At 37.6% G+C, this 24,520-nt stretch overlaps 2 protein-coding genes across 6 annotated transcripts in view; one reads left to right on the forward strand and one right to left on the reverse strand.

The window, feature by feature from the left end:
• The window catches only part of LOC110054701 (Fanconi anemia group I protein-like), a 69,094-nt gene extending 67,293 nt beyond the window's left edge, over positions 1-1,801 (reverse strand). For 3 of the 4 annotated variants that reach the window (XM_089287254.1, XM_089287248.1, XM_089287242.1), the window contains exons 1-2: positions 1,595-1,799; positions 1,162-1,237 (exon numbers count right to left, since the gene is read on the reverse strand). In XM_089287254.1, the coding sequence (XP_089143380.1) occupies positions 1,162-1,237; positions 1,595-1,678 (160 nt within the window). In that variant the 5' untranslated portion in view covers positions 1,679-1,799. Of the gene's footprint in view, positions 1-1,161; positions 1,238-1,594 lie in introns of all 4 variants that reach the window. The other variant, XM_089287258.1, reaches the window with a different exon arrangement.
• Positions 1,802-1,888: 87 nt separating this feature from the next.
• The window catches only part of LOC110054702 (lysosomal thioesterase PPT2-A-like), a 35,901-nt gene continuing 13,269 nt past the window's right edge, over positions 1,889-24,520 (forward strand). For both annotated transcript variants that reach the window (XM_089287286.1, XM_089287296.1), the window contains exons 1-6: positions 1,889-2,236; positions 15,546-15,641; positions 18,967-19,021; positions 20,338-20,393; positions 20,753-20,842; positions 22,312-22,405. In XM_089287286.1, the coding sequence (XP_089143412.1) occupies positions 1,936-2,236; positions 15,546-15,641; positions 18,967-19,021; positions 20,338-20,393; positions 20,753-20,842; positions 22,312-22,405 (692 nt within the window). In that variant the 5' untranslated portion in view covers positions 1,889-1,935. The remainder of the gene's footprint in view (positions 2,237-15,545; positions 15,642-18,966; positions 19,022-20,337; positions 20,394-20,752; positions 20,843-22,311; positions 22,406-24,520) is intronic.

Here is a 24,520-nt window from a genome sequence, read left to right on the forward strand (position 1 = left end):
TGTCAGTATAAAACCCCATGATAACATTCAGAGACTTGAAAATTGGCTGAAATGAATTCTTCAACTTTTTCTGAAAGCAAGTTTCCTCTGAAAGTTTTTGGGGTCAATTGAATAAAAGATGGTCATGACTATAAAGTGTGACTAATCTGTACATGCATAATCTGCTTTTCACGAAAACAGTTCTGTGGTACAGAAACTATATTTCAAACACACTGACAGACGTCAAAAAAACTGTAAGGAGTTAAAAATAAAACTGATTTTTGATCATACGGACTAGAAAAACATTTGGTTACGTTTTAGAGGTTTTAAAGTTTTTGAAAGCGATTGCATTCAGATAAACGAAACGTGAGTATTTGGGTCGTGTATTCAATTTCCATAATATTTTAATCGGGTCAATGTACGACTGAAAATTAATTCCACAACACTTGATGGCAACAAACAATGAGTAATTACATAAGACCTCAGTTTTTAGTAGTTTTTCAGATGAACGTAATTCAGACTAAACGGGGCTTCACGATCTTTCACAACGCCACCGCAAAATGCGTAAATTAACATGTAGGAATAGTGGCGCTGATGGAATGTGTTTACAATCAGTAGAATTCGACATAACATTTGAGATGACGCACTGCGTGTGATAAAATTCTTAGAATTGGAATAAACACAAAACCGATAACAAAGCTTTTTTGCGTAGTATTGTGTGGCAGTTTAACAAAATAACTTGTCCCATATTCGGCCACAAATTTCCAGTTAAAATATTTTTCATTTTGGCAGAAATGTCCAGTCAGAGTGTCCGACCAGGCTAAGCTTTTACCTGTCAAAACCTCAAATTTACCGGACAATTGTCCGATGACCGACTGTTATTTGCAGGCTTGCATGATGCTCACTTGACTTTTTATGGGGCACTGTAATTTTTAATAAAGTATTTATCATGCACAAAACTGCATGAAAAAGCAAGTGGCTATGTAAGGATGGTATATATCTAACTTGTGTTTGTGCACACAAGATATGAACACGCATCAAGCAATGCATAGATCACATGATGTGCATACACTATGGATGAAACTTGTACATGTAGTCCTAAATCAGTCAAACAAGTTTGTGTTTTGTGGTAGGCACCGTCACTCTTGTAATACTCCTGATCGAAAATGACTCCACACTTGCCTTTGAATACAGCTTGAAGATATGGAAGTGGTTCTCCCCTTCCCTCGACAGCTCTGGCTTCTAACAGGTCTACAACCTATTCAACAGCAAGATTTGAAATAAGAAATAAAGTTATGAAATAAAGGCAAAGCGATAACGAGAATACAAGCTTAAGTCTGCGAGCATATGGAAAAACAGGACAACAAAAAAGCTAATAACATGGCTTAAATTCAGGTTTTAAGCTTACATAGACTTCAATTTGCGAATAGGACTTAATAAAGCAATGTTTTATGATTTACACATATTTTACAGCGACAACATGCTTATCTGCCCCTTGAGTTGTTTGCAGTTACGTTAAGACATGCAATAAGCTATGTTCAAAGACATTCACTCTGCCAGAAGGTAGGCAGAATTCATCAGACTTTGCTGAGTGCGGCAACGAAATAACACACACCTTTTGATTTTTGAGTGTTGAGAGCGCCTGAACAAGAGAAGGGACATTATTCTCTTCGCATAAACGAATGATCTTTTCATCCATGATCCAGAAATTCGCAGAATAACCACGTGAAAACAAAAGTGTAGTACCAAATATCTTTACCGCACAGCCATGGTAGCCGCCATATTCCTTGAAGTTGGCGCCAAATTACTCGCCGTAAGAGGAGCCAGCCGCGCAAAAGACCATGTTTTTTGATTGGTTTAGTTCGTCACAGCTACTGCTGTGACCAATCAGCAGTCTTCTTACATTTGGAAGAACAATTCGCATTTCTGCACACCGTCGAGCCCACAGTCGAAGAAATGGCGAACTTTGTCTCACACGAACTTTGTTTTGCGCTTTTGTTTTTGTCTCTAACAAAAATATTTTGCTTCAAACCGGTGATCATCGTCCATGGAATACTTGATCGCGCATCGGATATGGAAGATCTTGCCTCGTTTATAACTGAGGCCCATCCTGGAACCAACATAACGCTCATAAGCTTGTTTGAGGAAGTGGATAGTTTCAAGCCTTTGTGGATGCAAGTGTCAACTATGAGGGAAAAAATACGACCTGTGATGCAAGAGGCTAAAGATGGAGTGCATATCATCGGTTTCTCGCAAGGTATTTCATGAAATGGTGTTTTGTAGCAATTTTAACTCAATGCTTATGTAACTGTAACCTCTTTCCCAGGCTCTCTCTCCTCTGCCTCCCTTGGTCGTTTGGAGAAAAACCCTGGTTGCGGCTGGTCACCTGACCGCCTGTGACACAAACTTTTCCACCGGTGGAGCGTCAACGAATAATTTTTGTTGATCATCGCTGGTCATCGCCATATTAATTCATATGCAGGCAAAGTCACCTTTGAAATTCTCCAGTCCTGTGAGCTTCCTTGTTTATTGGTCTTCAAATCTTTTTCGCAACATGTGTAGTTTTGAAAATTGGGAAATATTCTGGGATGTTCCCCAGTTTTTGCAGGGGAATATTCGATCACGTGACGTTTAGACCAATAAATGCATAAGCGAATATATTTGATGGATTTTATTTATAATTATGTATCCAGTGTATTGGAGTAGTACTCTGATTTCAAATCCAGCTGGTAGAATTAATAAGAAGTAAAACTGCTTGGCTGTTTCATGTTGCCCGAAGTAACCACACGGCACATTGTTCGCTATAGATGTTTTATTTACCATTTCGCAAAATATAATTCTTGACCATGCCAAGGAACAGTGTTTAAACATACATAAACCTGATGCAGGACTTATGTCAACAAAACTGTAAATCAATTTACATTGCTGTAATTTAAATGCAAGTAAGAATACTCGGCTAATCAGCCATGTGACAGTCCCCTTGCAGTTGTTTGTGAAAGTTTCTTGAAAGCCCCGAGAACTTTTCAGGCCTGCAAAGCCATTTTTAGATAATCTGTACCTGTAAACCAAGAGGTGTATATGCCTGAAACTTCTTGTATGAAGAGAACCTCTGTTCATATTGAGAATATGTGAATAAAACAGTGCTGTTATGTTAGGGTTTGAGATTTTGCTACGGCTCTCCGGGTGCAAAAACTTTTTGGGACCTTCAAGAAACAGGCCCCTGGCCCAAGTTGTTCGAAGGCTGGATAACGTTATCCACCTTTCGAACAACCTGGGACTGAGGTCACTGGGTGTTGCTTTAAGTCTTCGAACAGTTCACATTTATTTCACTCCGTTTTCCTCACCTTAATAATAATCATTGGGACTCTAACTTACAGGGATAAACAGATATGGATGATTGCAACAACGATCCATTTCCAAAATGTATTACAAGTTTTTATATTTAATATGAAAATTCTAACATTGCGGCATAACAAGAATATTACATATATCACAGAAAAACTAGAGAACTGATGTGCGACCTTGTAATATTGCGAGATCTCGGATGAGCTGACAATAAGCAGTCCACTGCAGAGTCCAGCCTTGCTGTTGGCGAGATCTTCGTGCGGTGGATGAACTCATGGCAATCTCGTGTTTTGCTAGCTTGTTCTGAATCTGTTGGCTTGTAATCTCATCATGTATTCGCATCTGTTGATCTATAAATGCTTTTGCATTTACAGACAACTTTGTTGGTCTTCCCGAGCACGGTAGATTCACCATGGAGCCAGTAATTTGTAGTTTCTTGATGATTCCAGAGAAGCTAGCGAGGCTTACTAGTAAACCTTTGTTCTTCAATGACCTGAATATTCCAGCTGGGCGGAGATCTTGCTTGTGAAGGAGCTCGATTCAAGTTCTCATTTAATTTGAAACTTTAGCCATGATGACTGACCTTCAAGGTGCTTTAAATGTAAAGCAAATGAGCAAATGATTTCTGGTCTAAGTAATAAACACGAATGGTCGCTATGGCAGCAAACTGGTACGGAGACTGGGGTCTGTTGCAAGAAAAATTGTGTGGTTCTACATGCTGTGAAAATGGTGTTTTGGCAAGTGTATAACATAGTGATTGAGTACAATTGCATTTATTTATTGGACTGTGGTGTTTTGGGGTTTTGGATCAAGTCAACAATTTAGCATTCCTTCTGAAATAACCAGGTGAGTTTCATAGCTAACATTTTGTCAAGCTGTGATGCTATTTCGGCAGATTAATGGTTTCTTTTGTGCACAATGATTGGAAAGGTCATTTATATATCTCACTCAGCGAACTGTGTTTTGAAAACGTTCTTGGCCTGTTGATAAACATAGATCGAATTTTTGGGAGGAGTGAATTATTGTTCAAAAATCACAGCGACTTATTGGGATGAGTGAATTATCGGTCGAAAGTTCTCAGTGAATCATCGCACAAAGCGAATTATCGTTCGAAAAATCACACGGATCAAAACACTAGGTGTCACACAAATGCAAGGCAATTTCATAGAAATGTCGTTTCAAGCAAAATTTCTTTGAAAAGACAGGAATTTCGTGGAAATTCGTTTGCATTACTTTTGCACAATACTGTATATGATCGCTCCGTGTTTAACACCTCATGAATATTGATGGTTCTTTCCCTGCTCCTTAGTCATCTCTCATCTTAGTCATCTTAGTTTTGTTCAACAAGTTTCCCGAAAATGTTTTGATCTTTGACAGTATACAAATATTAAGGCTTTTTTTTTTGAGGTTTAAAAGATGATATCTCCCGTGGGAATATGCTGTCAGCTTGTTCGTAGTCTGCGCCGGGAAAAAATATCCTGCAAATGCAGCCATATTTCCGGCTGTGCAGAAGTTCATGGCCATCATCTTCATTCACCATTTCCCTTTTCCCGGGAAAAAATCTTTTGACTCAGCAGAGACTTAAAATTGAGTTTCACGGTGGCTTTACAAAGTTGTTGTGCCTTTCACTCATCCACTTTGACACTCACAAGTTCTGTAAATGTAAGGCGGTGTTTGTCTTTGATTATGCACTGTACGCGGCTAATTGAGTTATTTTTTTGTAAAAAAAAATACCTCTTAGTCGGCGCGTCGGGTATGTCATGGACGGGTCAATGGGTGAGTGAGTGAGTGAGTGAGTGAGAGATGTATGTATGTCACACCAATCAGATTGGATCTACTATAAACAACCAATCAAATTTCTTGTTGTAAAGGTAAATGGTATGCGTGAAGATTTGATCCCGATAGAGTCCAGAACGGCCATATTTATTCTTCCATAAAAGAGGAGGAAGTATTCATATACTGGGTTTACTTCGACATTTTCTGTTGGTTAGGCCGAGGATTTTAGTTAAATGAACGAGATGAGCCTTGAGGTTTGGAACAGTTCATGAGTTAGTAGTATGCAAATGCAACGAGATATTTTATTTTTAGTTACAAAGGTAATTTGATACTTTTGTTTTTCACAAGGAATAAATTCAATTAGAGGTCACAAATCGTCGCGTCTAGTTCTTAGGACATGTTTTAGAGGGGACGAGACTTTAGATTTGAAACAGTTCTCACGTTTACAATATTAAGTGCGGGTAGCAATTGCTTTGTTCTTGTTGCATGCAAATATAACGAGACATTTTTGTTTTTTAGTTACAAAGTGTAATTTGACACTCTTGTTTTTCACAAGGGAGTAAATTCAATTAGAGCTGACGAATCGTCACCACTCTTTCCCACAAGATGTTTGCTATCTTTAGTTAACAAATGGTAACTTAACACTTTTGTTTTTTATATGGGAGTAAATTCAATTAGAGCTGACAAGTTATCGGCTATTGTTTCCAGGATATTAAACAAAAAAGAAGGTTTCGTTTCTGGACGGTTTTTACGTCTCTGCAGTAGCAGTTTAATAGTTTTATTTGATGACATTCATTTCATTCCAATATTTTTAAAGGTAAAAAGTATGAAAACTGTTCAAATGTTCTTTGAAGACTGCGTGGCACCAAGTTAAAGTGCATTTAATTAAATCAGACTTTCAACGTGTCAGAGGTTTTTTTTCTCTTTCTTTCTAGTTTCGGTGAAGTTGTGTTGTGTTGTGTTGTGCTGTGTAAAAAGGTAAACTTACGACTTGTATAAAATGCAAAAAAGTCTCTAAATTAACTTGAGTATTTTTGGGCAAAAATTTCTCTTGGGGTTTGGAAGGGTTATGTGATTGGTGAGCGAGGGAGTTATGCATGTGCGCGTGTCACACCAATCACAGTGAGGGTTGTATCAAAGAGCGAATCAAATTGCCTGTTAGAAAATAAGATGGTATCTACATTAATCTGGAAACGTAACATCGCAACCAAAAAAACTTGTCAAATTAACCAAATCATTACTGTACCATGAATGTTTCTATCTCCAAAACTTCACAGAAAAAAAATAACTCTTGCACGCCTTGCGTGCCTATGTTTTTACGCATAGTGGGCTTGTTACTGTAAACAGATATCAAGGTACATGTTATTCACGTGATGATGTTTTATTTGTAGGTGATTGAAAATGCACACAAGTGAAACTTGATACTCATGCCTTTCTTTCTTATGTGACACAACTTGAAACGTGATTTGAATTGTGCTGAAAAAACTCACAAGTTCAAAGTGTGTTGATATCATAATTGTTCGGAGGGTTGCTTTACACCACAGAGCCTGGATTCAATGCTAAAGTAACACCAAGAATGGGTGAAACTATGCCTTCAGTGGGAGAGTATTTTGATGTTTCAATCCTGGGTTCACTTAACTTTATGTGCATTGTAGCAAAATCAACGCTGCCGACAAATTAGCGCCCGCTTCTTTATTTACTCAAAAATCAATTATCTATTTTGCTCACACTTAAGGAAACGAGAATTACTGGCACGTTGTGGAAATTTTCATCACTATAACTAGTGCTTTTAGTTTGAAAGATACATATAGTAGGGAAAGCATCACCTACTCTATATAGCAGTATTTGATAAGCTAGCCCAGGAGGGTGGCATGGGGGAAGGGGTAATCCCAGAAAAGTTGGGTGGGGCTGTGCAGCCCACTTCCCAAAACCCTTACCCTATTTATGACCAAACTATGCGATTTTTGCTACCCTATTTATGACGTGGCCAAAAATTTGATACCCTACAGTTGTATTTATGACCATTGCGGCTGGCACAGTTGCCCTAAACAGAAGTTTTGAAGGGCTTTTGTTGACGGTCTTATTGATAATGATGAAAAAGTAGTTTCTTCTAAATAACATACCCAATACAAGACTAGAGTGCTAAAACCATACCCTATCTGAGACCAAAATGGCCAAAATCGATACCTATTTATGACCACAACTACTGAAAAACCCTACCCTTTGAGGCCACACCTACTTATATAGCCCATGTAAGGGAGTACCCCCCTCCCCTCCCCGGGGCAAGCAAGATGTTTATATAGTCATCCTGGGAGTCATTGCCTTATGCCAAATACTTATTGTCAAGATGTTAACTTTATTTAGCGAGGTAACGCAGACGACTACAGATTTTGATTTTTCCCCGGTGAAAAACAAATTTGCTTTAAGAGTGCCTGCCTGTAAAAATCAGACAAATTCTTAATTTCGCGGCAAGGGTCAAAAATTCGATTTTGCTCATATTCTTATGGTAGATAGGCTAGGGCATGACAAAAACTACTGGATGGTTTTTTGGCAAAATATCCTTTTATTTCAAAGAAATATGCAAATTACCAAATTCCGTTAAAATCGTCATTTGACGCACCATTTTATCAAGCAAGTTTGATGGCCTCGCATGCAAAACCACATCATTCTTCCGTCTTTAAAACACTCAAATATTCTTGTGCAATGTTTAAATGTGTACTGGGTTGATTTTAGGGAATGTTGCGTTGTCTTTTTGGGTGCAAAATAATTAAATTTCGAAGACATGTATTTCATTCACTTAAAAGTACTTCGTGAATATAATTAATTTTCACCATGTGCGAAACCTTCAAATGGATCAAGCTTCTGGTGGTTGAATCGCAGAAGGATGGTCTACAGAATCCTGTAAAAATTTCTTTGGGCAAATGATTGTGAGCGACGCGAGAGCTTTCCAAAGTACGTCAAAAATGCAAATATTTGACCATCCGTCGTCAAATTTCAACTTACAGGTTAGACGTATATTTTAGCATGCGCCACATGACTTGACGTATGTTAAGTTGAAATAGACACAGAGCTGATAATTTCGAAATGTTCTAACCTCATTTGCTGTAAAAGGCGGGTCCAAAGCCGATTTGACGTGTTTCTCTCACCATTCGTCGCACGTAAAGCAGAAGTTTGCTTTTGTTTACATAACGTCCGATGTACATCGCCAACTGTCAACTTATTTAACTGTCGAATACCATGAATCTTTGACCTTCTTTCGACACATATGATCACCACTGCATCTAAGTCAAAAATGGCGAAGTGATTTGTAGATAGTTGCTTGCTTTGCACTACACCAAAACATTACGTTTGATCATCATGGTTTGATGGCTTGAATCCTTGCTTGCAGCCGTTCCTTGTTCGTCACGCAATGCTGTCATCCCATTTTAGGGGGTAGGGATAGGACAATTTCTATCCTGATGCGTAAGGCTCCGTAAGGCTTGGAATCACTGGGAGCACACAATCGTGTTGAGTAGGAAGAGATTGAATTAAGAAATGAAAAGAATGAATAGTTTACCATTGCCCCTGTTGTTATCTTTTACTCGACCACCGCTACCTACATGCCCTGCGTAATACTGCAACGTCAACTCATACCTAGGTCTTTTCGCGCTATGCAATTATTTTTGGTTTACATGTAATACAGTGGGCTACCCTCAGGGAAATGGGTGGTGACCGCTTAATGGGGCTAGCCGCTTAAATAGAGGTTGGTGTACCTTGAATATTTAATTTTTCACTGTCGGCCTATAAATTTCTTGGTGAACATGGAGTCAATTCAAGACAATCATGATAGACGTGTGTTTGAATTATCACTCGTCATGCACCTTCAATTTCAGACTCTTAACTGCCATCGCCCTTTCCAAAACAAAGTTCTTAAATTTTGGGTGGCCGCTTAAGAGGCCCTGCGCCTAAGAAACGACCGATGATTTCCGGCTAAAAAATAAAATCGGCCGATTTTTATCTCCTAAGTAGAGGTTACCGAATACTATTTAAAAATGAATTTCTTTTGTTTCAGTTTCGCTTTAAACCAAAAATATTGAGCCGCAAACTTTTTCCGTCTGATAGCAGCAAAATCAGGCCGAAAATAAGCCCCCGCAAAAAACTGTTCAGAAATTACTATCGCAACGTAAAGTAATGAGAAAACTACACAGTGTTGAAGAAAAAGGCCTTTTTATGCAATATCATTCGATAAACATCAAAAAAGTGCCGAAGCGATTAAAAAAGTAAAGTTTCAAATATTGCATACTAAATTAGATGGAACGTTGGAGCTGATTTTAAAATAATTATTTCTCAAAAGTTCAAGGCTTTTGAAAGCAATCACAGTGATGAATTAGACATTGGAGGGATATACATCACGTTTCTGGAAAAACGTTTTTCGGCCAAAGTATATTGACCTTGTACAAAGCGTTCAAAGTTACCATATTTACCGTTATTCTGCTACTTCGGTGAAACACTTCTCTTTTGCCAATACGGCCGTGGATAGCGTGATAAACGCCACTTTAAACCTTGCTAGGCATTCAAAGATCATCCTAAGTAGAAGGACGTAGAATTAAAAGAGAAAGTAAGATGAAAAATATGCAGAAAAAGAAAATAACTCGAAATTACCATCTGCTAACGAAAGTTGAATCTGGAAAATGTCGTGGCGTGACAGCGGCCATTGACGTCATTTGTATAAATAGCGGCGGAATCCAAACGAATGCACAAATAGGAAAACAATTTTTCCCAGCCAGAAAACGTTTAGTGGAACAATGTTATGTTATTTTTGACAAATGATGGTCACTGAAAAAGGAAAACCTCCCCAACCGCCATACCGTTTTGGCCGCAGCGTGATCTGAGTTATGGGGTCACGACTGGATCCCTAGCCGCTGGCCGCCCGAAGGACATTGCAGACTCGTTTTCCCACGCTCTTGTGACTTGACGTGACAAATGACGTCAATGGCCGCTGTCACCATTTCAAGTTATTTTCTTTTTCTGCGTATTTTTCATCTTCCTTTCTCTTTCAATTCTACGTCCTTCTACTCAGGATGGTCTTTGAATGCCTAGCAAGGTTTAAAGTGGCGTTTATCACGCTATCCACGGCCGTATTGGCAAAAGAGAAGTGTTTCACCGAAGTAGCAGAATAACGGTAAATACGGTAACTTTGAACGCTTTATACAAGGTCAATATACTTTGGCCGAAAAATATTTTTCCAGAAACGTGATGTATATCCCTCCAATGTCTGAATTATCACTGTGATTGCTTTCAAAAGCCTTGAACTTTTGAGAAATAATTATTTTAAAATCAGCTCCAACGCTCCATCTAATTTAGTATGCAATATTTGAAACTTTATTTGTTAATCGCTTCGGCAGTTTTTTGATGTTCATCGAATAATATTGCATTAAAAGGCCTTTTTCTTCAACACTGTGTAGTTTTCTCATTACTTTGCGTTGCGATAGTAATTTCTGAACAGTTTTTTGCGGGGGCTTATTTTCAGCCTGATTTTGCTGCTATCAGACGGAAAAAGTTTGCGGCTCAATATTTTTGGTTTAAAGCGAAACTGAAACAAAAGAAATTCATTTTTAAATAGTATTCAGTAACCTCTACTTGGGAGATAAAAATTGGCCGATTTTATTTTTTAGCCGGAAATCATCGGTCGTTTCTTAGGCGCAGGGCCTCTTAACAGGGGTAGAGACAATAATGAAACCCTTATCGGAATGACCCAATGGTGGCCGCGGAGGTAAACAGTCAATAGGTGTTTTATTTACAATATTTTGCTGACGATAATTTTGGACTGTATTGACAACAGTCCACTATTTTCTGTTACATACCAATGCCTCGCCACTAGGCAAACAAAATACGCCAAATAAAATGGCATGGCCAGGGCTATTTACTCACGTAATTACTAATTAAATTTAGTCTGTTTTTCTCACGAATTAGACACGTTGTGATTTCCTATTTTTATTTCAGCTAGTTCTTGCTTCATTGATCTATAATTTGTTTATGGCGATTTTCTTAAAATTCTAGTGAGTACAGGCACTAGCTTTATCAGCTGTTGTCTGAAACGTCAGAACGTACAACAAACGTGATTTGGACCGACGCCACGTACACTATAGAACACGATTTTATAAATATACACATAGTATTATATATATGAACAAACAGATGAACAATGATTAAATTGTTTCACTTATCCTGAGAGTACTCTATACAAAATAGATCAAAATGTGCAGCATATGCCGTGACAGCATTGCGTGACGAACAAATAACAGCTGTAAGATTGTGCTGCGCCGACACGCTTATCAGCAATGGTGAGCAATCGATCAAACGCAATATTTTGGCGAAGCGTAAAGCAAACGACTCAGCCATTTTAGACTTAGATGCAGTGATGTTCATAAGCGCAGAAAGATAGTCACAGATTCATAGTATTCGACCAATAATAGGTTGACAGTAGGTGATGTACATCGGACGTTAACCTTGTGTAAACAAAAGCAAACTTCTGCATTATGTGCGACGAATGGTGAGAGACCACTAGAAACTCGTCAAATCGGCTTTGGACCTGCCTTTTACAACAAATAAGGTTAGAACATCTCGAAATTATCAGCTCTGTGTCTATTTGAACTTATTATAGGTCAAGTTGTGTGGCGCATGCTAAAATATACGTCTAACCCGTAAGTTGAAATTTGACGACGGATGGTCAAATATTTGCATTTTTGACGTACTTTGGAAAGCTCTCGCATCGCTCACAATCATTTGCCCAAAGAAATTTTTACAGGATTCTGTAGACCATCCTTCTGCGATTCAACCACCAGAAGCTTGATCCATTTGAAGGTTTCGCACATGGTGAAAATTAATTATATTCACGAAGTACTTTTAAGTGAATGAAATACATGTCTTCGAAATTTAATTATTTTGCACCCAAAAAGACAACGCAACATTCCCTAAAATCAACCCAGTACACATTTAAACATTGCACAAGAATATTTGAGTGTTTTAAAGACGGAAGAATGATGTGGTTTTGCATGCGAGGCCTTCAAACTTGCTTGCTAAAATGGTGCGTCAAATGACGATTTTAACGGAATTTGGTAATTTGCATATTTCTTTGAAATAAAAGGATATTTTGCCAAAAAAACTATCCAGTAGTTTTTGTCATGCCCTAGCCTATCTACCATGAAAATATGAGCGAAATCGAATTTTCGACCCTTGCCGAGTTATTTCCCATTTTTATGGACAGGGACTCTTAATTAACCGGGCGGCCATGGGCCAAGCGCGGTTCTAGGTTTACCTGTGGTTTTTTTTTTTTTTTTTTTGTCGGTGACCAGACGCAGACCTCCGCTCGGCCAAATTTTGAGTCACACAACGTGTGATGTTTTTGCGCCAGAAGCTGTTAAAACATAAATACACGGACAATTTTACGGATATTGTTTTCTTTTTTGTGGATAAAATATATTTTCCTTTCGTTTTATCAAAAGCGTTGGATTTAAAGGGAGTAATAAATACGCTAAAAAAAGGTATTACGTCAGCCATGGAATGCGTTGACGTTGCAGCTTTCACTTTCGGTACGTGACAAATAAGATCGTGTTTACTTTGCAAGTTTATTTCACCAGAAGCGACATTCATTAATTTATTTGTAATTTTGCGAGTATTTCTTGTGGTTTTAGGCAAATGAAGTAAATTCTTTGGCTGTTTCATTGCAGCGAGTTCATAGATCGGAAGGAAAATTAAATATTTGCAAGCCAAGCAAAGAACTTGTCAGAACGTGCAAGGATTACGTCATTGGTAGGGAAATAACCACCGTACTAAAGATAGCCGTGGATAACGCAATTCTTGAATTATGTGACTTGTGTGACTTCTTTGCTAGCCCTTTACTCAAGGGAAAAAACAATTTAATTTAATCGTGACTTTTAAGAAAGAAAGCTGTTGTTAATAGTGTTCGTATCTTCATGCCCATACATATCCCGAAGAAAGTTCCAGATTAAGACTATTACGTCATCGGAGATTTCACACCGGTTACAACTGATGGTGCAATAATACAGTTTGTGTTGATCAAGTAATGTGGTGTCTACAGTAATCAATGAATCATCAAGGATTGCTTTAGAATGTACACTGCGTTGCGACTGTAGTGCTAAGAAAACAGTTAAATTTTAAAAACGTGGTTACAAGATCTAACATCTTCTTGTTATTTTTTTTTTTGTCGGTAACCAGACGCAGACCTCCGCTCGGCCAAACTTTGAGTCACGCAATGTGTGATGTTTTTCCGCCAGAAGCTGTTAAAACATAAATACACGGACAATTTTACGGATATTGTTTTCTTTTTTGTGGGTAAAATATATTTTCTTTTCGTTTTATCAAAGCGTTGGATTCAAAGGGAATAATAAATACGCTAAAAAAAGGTATTACGTCAGCCATGGAATGCGCTGACGTTGCAGCTTTCACTTTCGCTACGTAACAAATACGATCGTGTTTACTTTGCAAGTTTATTTCGGCAGAAGCGACGGTCATTAATTTATTTGTAATTTTGTGAGTATTTCTTGTGGTTTTACGCAAATGAAGTAAATCCTTTGACTGTTTCATCGCAGCCAGTTCATAGATCGGAAGGAAAATTAAATATTTGCAAGCCAAGCAAAGAACTTGTCAGAACGTGCAAGGATTACGTCATTGGTAGGGAAATAACCACCGTACTAAAGATAGCTGTGGATAACGCAATTCTTGAATTATGTGACTTGTGTGACTTCTTTGCTAGCCCTTTACTCAAGGGAAAAAACAATTTAATTTAATCGTGACTTTTAAGAAAGAAAGCTGTTGTTAATAGTGTTCGTATCTTCATGCCCATACATATCCCGAAGAAAGTTCCAGATTAAGACTATTACGTCATCGGAGATTTCACACCGGTTACGACTGATGGTGCAATAATACAGTTTGTGTTGATCAAGTAATGTGGTGTCTACAGTAATCAATGAATCATCAAGGATTGCTTTTGGAATGTACAATGCATTGCGACTGTAGTGCTAAGAAAACAGTTAAATTTTAAACGCGCGGTTATAAGATCTAACATCTTCTTGTTACTCTTGAAAAGCTTAGACCTTCAACACAGGATTACTTTTATTCAAGGTTTTCGATTCAATCAGTCCTCAGATAAGAACCATAATTTGACCTTGCTGTTATTCATTGTTATTTATATAATTTCATTCGGAAGTTTTTTACAGCTGTTATTCAGCCATTCAGCCTTTCACAACCAGCTGTTCAAAAACAAACTACAGCCATTCATCCATTCAAAAATTTCCCTCAGCCGTTTGGCCCCATCAGCTCAAAGAGTTTCATCAGCCGCTCAGCCGTTCAACCTCATCCTTTCAAAAATAATTATTTTCCTCAGCCATTCAGCCATTCGACCTCATCTGTTCAAACATTTTCCTCAGCCATTCAGCCATTCGACCTCATCCCTTCAAAAATTTTCCTCAGCCATACAGCCGTTCAACCTTATCCATTAAAAAACTTTCCTCAGCCATTCAGCCATTCAGCCATTCAACCTCATCTGTTCAAAAACTTTGTACAGCCGTTCAGCCATTCAATGTATCTGTTTTGAACAGTTTGTGGATCCGTTTCTTATCCATTCACTTGCCATGCATTCAGCCGTTCGAACGAATACTGTAAGTTTTCATGTGAGAGGTCACAGATATAAAAGTGGGTAGTTGTTAGTGACTGCTCGATGTCACATTCCACCACCAATGGAACTGAATTATTGCAATTAACAGACACAACACACAAATCAAATCTAGAAGTCTGCCATGCTACTTTAATAATCAATTTCCCAACCTACATTGTGCACTTAAGTATATTATGTACGTATGATACACCAAAACATACGGTACAAACAGTACACTTGAGGTTTTGAAACCCACAAAGTTTGTCATGGCAACAACCAAAACATTCTGCCACCCCTCCCGCCCAACAGATTTTTTTACCAACCAGGGTCTTTCTCCCAATGACCAAGGGAGGCAGAGGAGAGAGGGCCTGGGAATGAGGTCAATGTAACTGGACAAATCGGATTTGCCATTGTACCCCAGAGTATGAAGTGAAATCATCTCACATTTTTTCTTAGATAAAAAAAAGCAAAATCATGTTTTTAATTAGTATAGAAGGCGTTGACAGTAAAACGTTTAAACTGGAAGTGAAATCTTGCTGTGTATAGACTTTGTTGATCGATTTCTTGTGACAGTCACAAGAACTGGAGAATGTGGGTGCAGGAAGGGGTGGAGGTGGTAGGGAAGGGTGCATATATTATAATACAAGAATCATTGAGCTATCATAGAGTGCTCACATTTCTGTCAGAAACAATCCTCAGCCATTACTGGTCAGTCTTTTTAACCTTGTCAATTTTAAGAATAGGTTGCTTCCACCAAACCATTTGCAATTAATTTCTCTCTTCTATTCAGGTGGTCTCACAGTACGTGCAATCTTGGAGACCATGGATGATCACAATGTTGATACTTTTATTTCACTTTCCAGTCCTCAGATGGGACAATATGGAGGTATTTAAGATAATACTATTCACATCCCACTGGATAGGTTGGTAGTCCGGCCTGCAAGATGACCTCCCTAGTTGCTCCAACAGTTTGTTGGTACTTATAGACCCACCTGGACCAAGAGAGGTACAGGAACCAAGATAGGGTGGTTCCACATTGTTTTATACCAAAACAAGAGTCCTGTGCTGTAAAAGTGTGTGGGGTTATATCAGGGAAAACCAAATCGTATTTCATACATGAGGCAGGTTAGGAGGATTAGAAATAGTGCAAACCCAAGATGCATAACTTTCTAGAATTCTCCCACTCTGTCAGGGTCCGAAATTGCGCTTTCCTGGTCGCCAATGCGACTAAAAATTTTGCACTGGCGACCAGAATTTCACAGCTGGTCGCCAGCGGGCAATTAACTATTTCAAGTCCCAATAATTACACAAACTTTGATTTTCAGCCAAATTAATTAAAATAAAATTCAAAGCCGCCCACCAATTGGTCACATACTTTTTACCTTTCCGCTGCTTTTGAAGTACAAAACTGATTTTCCTGTTATTATAAACCTACCATAACGTTTCACAGTTACGATCAGTGCGAAGCTTCGCCGCCATGTTTTTCCAGCGGTTTCCCATAACATACGTATTGCGGGCGCAGAAGGCCACGTGCGTTCTTCTGCCATGAACCTTTATTCAGGCGATGTGGTGTCCAACGATGTCCTTAACTCTTTCCATAATTTATTACAAAGTGGAGACGGAACATCCACGAAGAAATTAGTGGAAGATTTCGATATTCAACATGGCAATCCATTGATCGTCTTGACAGAACACAAAAGGAAAGATCGTTTTGCACATAGACCAAAGAACCGAACGGCAGTTTTCAGTCGGGTACATTTCTTCTCCAAAAGGTAGAGACAGGAGAAGGTATAAAATTGACTTGAAACATTTGGCAGTCGCACGAAACTGTGTATATGGCCGACATTCGATTCGTTCGTCGTGGGTTTTCAGTGGTAGGTGTAAAAATAATCAGCATGTTTGTATTTAATCTTATCGTTAGCGGAAAAATCGCCATCATTGCGGCCCCAAATGCGTTCTCTTCGTTCCGATTCTTAAAAGAAAAATTGGCGAGCAGAATTTTCCATCTGGCGACCAAAAATTTTGGTTTGTGTTTCGCTGTGAAGGAAAAATTTTGTTGACACTTTTTGGCAACCACATTTTTCCATATGGCGACTGAAAAAAAAATTTCAGTCGCCAGTTGGCGCCCGCCTGAAAAAGTTAATTTCGGACCCTGTCTGTGAGTGTTTAGATGAGGCTATGCAAACATACAAAAAAGTCCTTTATTGCTTTTATAAATATTTCTCAAAAATAATTTAACAACGGTGTTTACATACTCTCATCTTAACATACCCATCGACCAGTGAGAGGGTGCATACTGACTATCTAAGTATTTGAAAAGCCAATATAGCAGTAAACCAATATAGCTTGGGGTACTCTCCCATACCATCTGTGGACCTCACTGGACATTGTCTTTTAGTCCTTCAAAGGGCCACCCATACAACTTTATTGAGTTTAGCACTAAACTCACCAGTTCTTTGGTTACCTCTCAATGGTCCATTTTTGCCATCAAGTTTGCCCAACAATTCACCATCAGTACTTCCAATAAGACTTCAGCACCTGCCACCTACTTCAAATCTTACTGAAAGTGCTGCGCCACAGCTTGGGTGGCGACAAGCAAAAGGGAACAAGACAAACCCAGATCTAAAAGATCTGGATTCTGGTATAACCACTGTTTTGCAACCCTCAAAATCAAAACACTCTTTGCAATAGACTTCTTCAATCAAACAGGGAGACCTTTCATGTCTGCAGAGCAAAGATGTTTCACATTCATGGAGAAAATGTTGGCGATGACCAAGGTGGAAGGCGATGATGAAGGTGGAAGGCCACCATGTGAAATCTATTGGCATCTTCCCGATGCTTCTGTCCTATTTTGTATATTTATTTTCCGACCACAATCTTGCTCACACATAAGCTTACAACATGCTCTTTGGGTGTCTGGAAAACCCGAATAGCAAACAGTTGTGAATAGCAAACAGTGAATAGTCCCGAACATCAAATAGCAAAAAGTACGAATAGTGTGAATAGTCTTGAATAGTGCGAATAGTGGCGAATAGGTGGGGGTGGGGGGGGGGGGGGGAGTAGGAGTAGTGACGAATGACAGAAATTTGGTACCCAGTATCTTGCAGTCAACCTCGCAGCAACGTGGGATGGGAGTTTCTCCTAAAAAGCATAGACGCTTATCAGAGCAAAAGAGGTTCCTAAACCTAATTTCTTCTGTTTTCACCACTGCAAAAGCATCAATACGTCTTTATAAGGTTATCATCATGATTTCTGTTTTCTTAATGTTAGTGATGGACAGCCGTAGCCTGAGTTCTGAGAAGAAAAGGTAATAAATTCACTGAAATTCTGTTGCTTATGAAGATAATCAATTAACGCAAGATGTAGCTTAGATGTTGTTGTTTTTATAACCAGTTAACAGAGCAGCTTGTTTGTGTCTTCTCAGTTGATAAATAAAATATTAGTCACAGATCACTTGCCTCACATAGGTATTTTATTGGTTTTTTTCACAGAATGTGCTTAGTCAAATCTATCAGCGTCCATAGATAAATGCCATTGTTCCACGTGATCAATTTCAATGAATCCAGATCAGTGCTGAACTAAAGTAGTAACTATTGATGACTATTCACCGCTGTTTGCCACTATTTGCACCATTTGAGACTATTCATACTATTCGCTATTCACGACTATTAGCCATTCACTATTTGGGTTTTCCAGACACCCATGCTCTTTTAAAATCCAGCAATGCGGCAGATGAAATGGGACATGCTAACATCCTTCTACATCTCCACAAAATTAATGGTTTTGGGTAAAACACGATTTCTCTCTGCAAGTGTTGGGAAATGAGAATTTGACCTTCTGCTGGCTGACTACAACTGCAAATTGATTTCATGAAGCAACAATAAATCACTGAGTAAACTTACTTGGTTGTTCAGACCATTCAGTGTTTGTGTTCCTTCCTGTGATGGAAGTTTGATATTCAATTTTTCAAAGCTTTCTTCTCTGTTCCCAACATTTTCGCCTTGAGTGTGGAGCCATTTCCGGAGACTAATATTCCACAATAATTATGCTACCACTATTTGCTTGACAGAAGTCTATTGCACAGCGTGTTTTGATCCAAAGGTCGCGTAACAGTGAAAACAGTGGTTACGTAGTGATTACCATTGAGTCACCATGTTTTCCAACAACATTGTTATCAGTTTTAATAACGTTATTTTATATGCCTTGCATAGATACCAGCTATCTAAAGCCTTATCTTCCATCAATTGCTACCAAAGATATCTACATGTAAGTATTACAAGGAGTGGTCATGCATGGATTCATACATGTATAACATACAATAATTTATAACTGTACAATTTATTATAATATATCACAGAAGTAAGTGGTTTTGATAATCCTTGCAGTCTTTCCTTTTTGGTTCTCCTTCATAAGATGTCAAAATACCAATACCTTATACTGGTCCGCACAGGGCTGTCATTAAAGGCTGGCAGTGGGCTGAAACAGCCGACTATGGGCCAATCTTCCGCTGTCTGCCAAAATGGTGCCCACACTGGAGAAATTGAGGCAGTCGTTGTTGATTATGTTTTTTCCACTCTCAACCAAGTTTGCAGAGCACTGATCAGTAATTTTGTGGCTGCATATGTTGTCACAGTTATAAATAGGAAAGATTTTCTGATTGAGACTGCTGAGATTTTTAGTAGAAGAATGGTCTTCCAGAAATCGTTCAAAAAGTAAAGCTGAATTTATTTTCCTCTTAATAGTATGTTTTCATTAATATTCAATAATATCGTGTTAGTGTATCTGTAGTCTCTTGTCATAACTGATGTTAATTATTATTTGTAATACTGTTAGTTTATAAGTGGTCTCTAGTCATTGTGGTCAATTTTAGTCTCTTTAGTTCTCTTGTTACCTTTAGTTGTATTTAGCTGTACTTAGTTGTATATTAATAATTCCTGTAAACATGACCCACCTAGATTAGCTCAGCTACCCACAGACATGTTATAATTGTATGTTTAATTTTAAAACAAAATAAAATGTATGTATGTATATGTATGGTTGTTAACATAAAACATGGTAAATATGGCCATTGGCTTGATTGTTCCAAATTTGGGACTTCTGAAGAGTGCTGTGACAAATTCTTTATCTTAACACGAGACAAATTCTGGGGCAAAGAGAGTTGAGTGCTGCCTTGAGTACGGAGATTCAAAAATATACATGTACTCGACAAATTCTTGAAAGATCAAAAGTTCCACATTACTTTTTAAAGAAAGGAAATGGTTAGGGAAACTCTGGGTTTAAGTAAATAGTTTTTTTTTTAATTAAGAAAGAGTAAAAACAACAACAACAACAAAAGCTAAGGGGAAAAAAGAAGAAGTAAAAATTTATCATCTTGCCATCTTGAGGACTCAAACCCACTTGTCTACCTCTTGATATTTAGGTGTGTACATGTAAATGCAATAATATTGCACCACATCAATAGTTACATAAAATTGAGCTAAAGGTACATATTGAACTATAAATGTTCTCCTTACTATTGAGCAACATTCACTTTCTGTTAGAATTTACTAGTAGTAAATTTATTATTTTCATATCTCTTTCAGATTGTTTTACACTCCATATTTTCAAAGAACATTTTCTTTAGCAAATTATTGGAATGGTGAGGATATGTACTTTACACACTCTTTTTCTATTGGCTCAGTTAGAAAATTAACATGTCAAATTAAAGGAAATTATGAACTGAAAGTCTTAATTTTCAACTAAAAACAATAAATTTATTTTCAAAGAACATTCTCTCCCAGCAAACTATTGGAATTGTAAGAATAATGTATGCTTTGCATACTTTATTTTATTGGAGTTAATTTTAAAAAATTAATTTGTCAAATTAAAGAAAATTTATAAATAATTTTGCAATTCTTAATTTTTAACCAAAAACAATTTGGTTACTAGGTATCCTGTTTACACTGTTGAAATCATACATAATGTATTAAAATTATGAAGTGTATTTTTCTTTTCTAGATCCATATCATGAGGACAAAAATTATGAGTTTAATATATTCCTACCAGTAGTGAACAACCTTGATGCTTCAAAGTTCTTCAATGTAACAGGTATTTGAAACCATTAAAAATTCAGAATCATTAATTTTCATTGCACCTTTTAACTATCATATAATAATAATGATAGTAGTAGTAATAATAATAATAATAATAATAGTAGTAGTAATAGTAATAATAACAATAATAATAATAGTAACAATAATAATAGTAATAATAGTAATAATAATAATAATAATAGTAATAATAATAAAACATCTTACCTTATCCCTTTTATACTAATTAGTCTCCTTTCTCAGCTTAAATAGCTTTACCTTTTTGTTTTGGTTTACGCCTTCATCCTTAATTAGCTTTTGTTAATATATTAGTATAGATTTCTGAAGATGATTCAACCATCAGAAAGAACTTGTTTTTTCTGAACAAAAAAGCACTTGTCCAAAATATTTTTTCTTTTTGAAAAATGTAAAGAAGTAAACCTAGAACGAGTTATTCCTTGGCAGACTCAGTGTCTGATCTAGAGCACGCCATTGCGGGATTGGTGCAGTTCGATAGATGTTCCCCAAATATTCCTCTTGTGGGTCATTCTGGCGCAGCAAACATCTGCAGCTACTGACTTGTAATTTTCCTTCGTTTCCTAAGTTTTTCAAAAACATTGTGTGACTTAAAATTTCATAGAATTGACAATATAAACAGAAAAACAGCGTGCGTTTTACAAATGTTTACAACATGGACAAATAAAAATGGCTGCCAGAGGCTGAGATGAGATTCCTGGGAACAAGTAGAATAATTCTCATAAAGGGGTCAATTTATAAAAATGCACACACTCATTGCAAACCCCTTACTTTTCACGCTTGATTGATTAAACACGACGTGTCATTTCGGTTGTTTTCTTTGTTGTTCTGCTATATTATTGTCACATCAAAGCAGAAAAGAATATTATTATTCTTTGGTCGAGTAAACAAAAGAGAAGAACACAGACCGCAAACAGAAACCACAGAACCAACAATGTTGACAAAGATAAATTGAGTGATATTGATGACCTTACTTTTTTTAAATTTCTCACAAGCAAAAAACAGTGTGTCCCCCAAAAAACTGGAATGTCTCCTAGAAAACTGTTGACTGGGACAGAATGTCCCCCGAAAGTGAAATCCTACGTAGATCAAACACTGCAGACTAGAAATTTAAAACTGATTTCACCATACCTAGATTTCGGACTGTTGCTTACGGCAAACATAGCGTGAATTATTAAGGCCCTGTCATTTGGTCCAAACACGACAAATCTATTCGATTGTGTGAATCATTGGACACTTTAAGAAAGCATGTCAAATTGGTTAATTTCACAAACCTGCTGGACATTACTTGTAAAGACTGTTTTTAACAACTAACACAATTGACTTTATTGCATGACTCATTGTTTGTTTTATATATTTTTCAATACTTACATAATTATACTCAGAAAGAGTTTGATTTTATTTTTTAGTTTACATGTGTGATAAATTTAACTTTGTCTATGATCTTTACAGAGTATGAAAAATTTAAAGAGAACTTCTTACGAATCAAGAACTTAGTCCTAATTGGAGGTCCAGACGATGGCGTTATTACTCCATGGCAGTCCAGGTAAATGAGCACACCAGCAGACGTGATAATTTTTTTCCAGGAATGGCTTTAAAAACACATCACACTTGCAAATGTTCGTAAATTCTTGATAATTATGCAGCTTTATGATACATGCACTGTGATGTTAACTGATAAACAATAGATGCAACAAATTTTATTAGGATCATATACTATAAAATAGTACACTAGAGTGTAAGCTGGGTTCCTCAGCATTAGATAACTTGCAGTATTGCTACTCCCCTTGGATGGGATGGCTGTCCAGTGCCAGCATTTTTTCTGGGTAGAGAGATGCATTAGGAGTTGATATGCATCTTGCCCAAAGTAAAGTCTGCATACAAGCCAAGTGGCCCATGAGGCTGGAGCTTATCCCAGTTTCTGTAGCATGAAGCAACTAGGAATATTTCTACTCCCCCTGGATGGGATGCTAGTCCATCACAGGGTTACCCCCAGCATTGAATTTGCTAGTACCCAGTTGTGCACCTGGTGGAAAGAGGCTCTGTGAGATTTAAATGTCTTGCCCAAGAACACAACACAGAGGGTGTCGATGGGGTTAACTGTTAAGTGTGTAATGGTGGTTTTTAGTGCAGAGTGCACTATTGGGATAGTGTAGGGGGCTGATGTTCACTAAGGCACTAACGTAATAACACCATAAGGTGTAAACTTTAATAGTTGTTTAATTAATCAATTAACGTTGCTAGAAGGGGAGTTGGGTGGGCTAGGTACCCGAGTGCATTACGCGAAACCTGTCATATTTACGTTGCTTTCTTTAATAACATGACAAAAATATATATATGGTTTTGGAAATCTCATGCTATCCTTGTGGTGCCATTTTCTTAAGAACAAAAGCAATTTGCTCCAAACGCATGCGCAGGTTGGTTAGCGTCAAAGTTGACTATATGTTAGGTGAAAGATACATTTCATACGGGACTACCTACGAACGTTGAATGCCTTCCCTTGTGGTAGAACATAACATGTAAGAGGCATGTGTTCTAGCATTGCTAGTGTGATAAACGCCGTTCTCGAGTTCAGATGCACGCTTTTTTTATTTTTTGTAAATGAGTGATATCACACTCTTTTTGGCTGGGGATAGCAGTTATATTTCAGGTAATGTCAGTTCTCCTTTGTTAGTGCAAAGAACGCTACTGTGACTACGTATCTTCTGGAATCTTCCCTAGCTCGATTCAAGAAATGTCGTCTGCTGTTTCATAAGTATTGTGTGTTTGCAAGGGTTGAAATAGAGAATGGCAACATATTGTTTCTCCTTAGCAGCTTGTTTGTTTCCTCTTCTATGAAAGAGAGCACAAAGTTCATATTCAGCCGAAACTTTCCTGCATTAGTTACATGTAAAACAAATAAATTGGTGACAAAAGAAACTTCGTTATTATTGCCGCAGACTCCGTGGTACTTACTGAAACCTCCAATTAATTTCATCAGTCGATGAGGTGACTTGCTCACCTATGTGGGATATAATTTCGGTCAAGTATAGATCTCTACCTTCAATACTTCTCGTTGAAACGCTCCTCAGTTGTGTTACTTGATAGCATTGTGTATTAGTTTGACGTGGTTTTATTGTTAACGTCAAAGCTGGCAACAGAATAAGAACACACTCTTCCATGACTCGACATGGCTATTTGATAATTAGATTAGTTCTTGTTTATCTGTGAAATGAAAATTTGCATTTTGAATAAAACAAAATCGTTCCTCTTCGACTTTTCAGCAGATATTTCACTTTTATTTTCCATTTATCTCCAGCAGAGTAAAAAAATACACATCTTTCTTATATTTTCGTGGAAACAAAGGTACCTTGTTGCACACATTGGCGAGGAAAACAAAAGTATCAAGTTACAAACGTTGGCGTGAAAAGTACACTTGTCATGTTTGCTGCAATGACTTTAAAGTCGTCTTGACAAACGGTAATTGTAAGCTATTTTTTGAGCCATGAAAGAAAACACAAACATGAAACATACACACTGCTAAGATTATGTCTTATCAAGTTTTTGTCCGCTCATATTCCACTCATATTAGTTGACTACCAAGGGAGAGAACGGCATGGGTGAGGACCTGTGTGACTACTGTATCAGAGCCGTAAATTATACTCTGCATTATCTGAGATTG

The sequence above is a fragment of the Orbicella faveolata genome, unplaced genomic scaffold (assembly GCF_042242905.1).
Source record: "Orbicella faveolata isolate gen_17 unplaced genomic scaffold, um_ofav_v1 contig_1, whole genome shotgun sequence".
NCBI classification, from domain to species: domain Eukaryota; kingdom Metazoa; phylum Cnidaria; class Anthozoa; order Scleractinia; family Merulinidae; genus Orbicella; species Orbicella faveolata.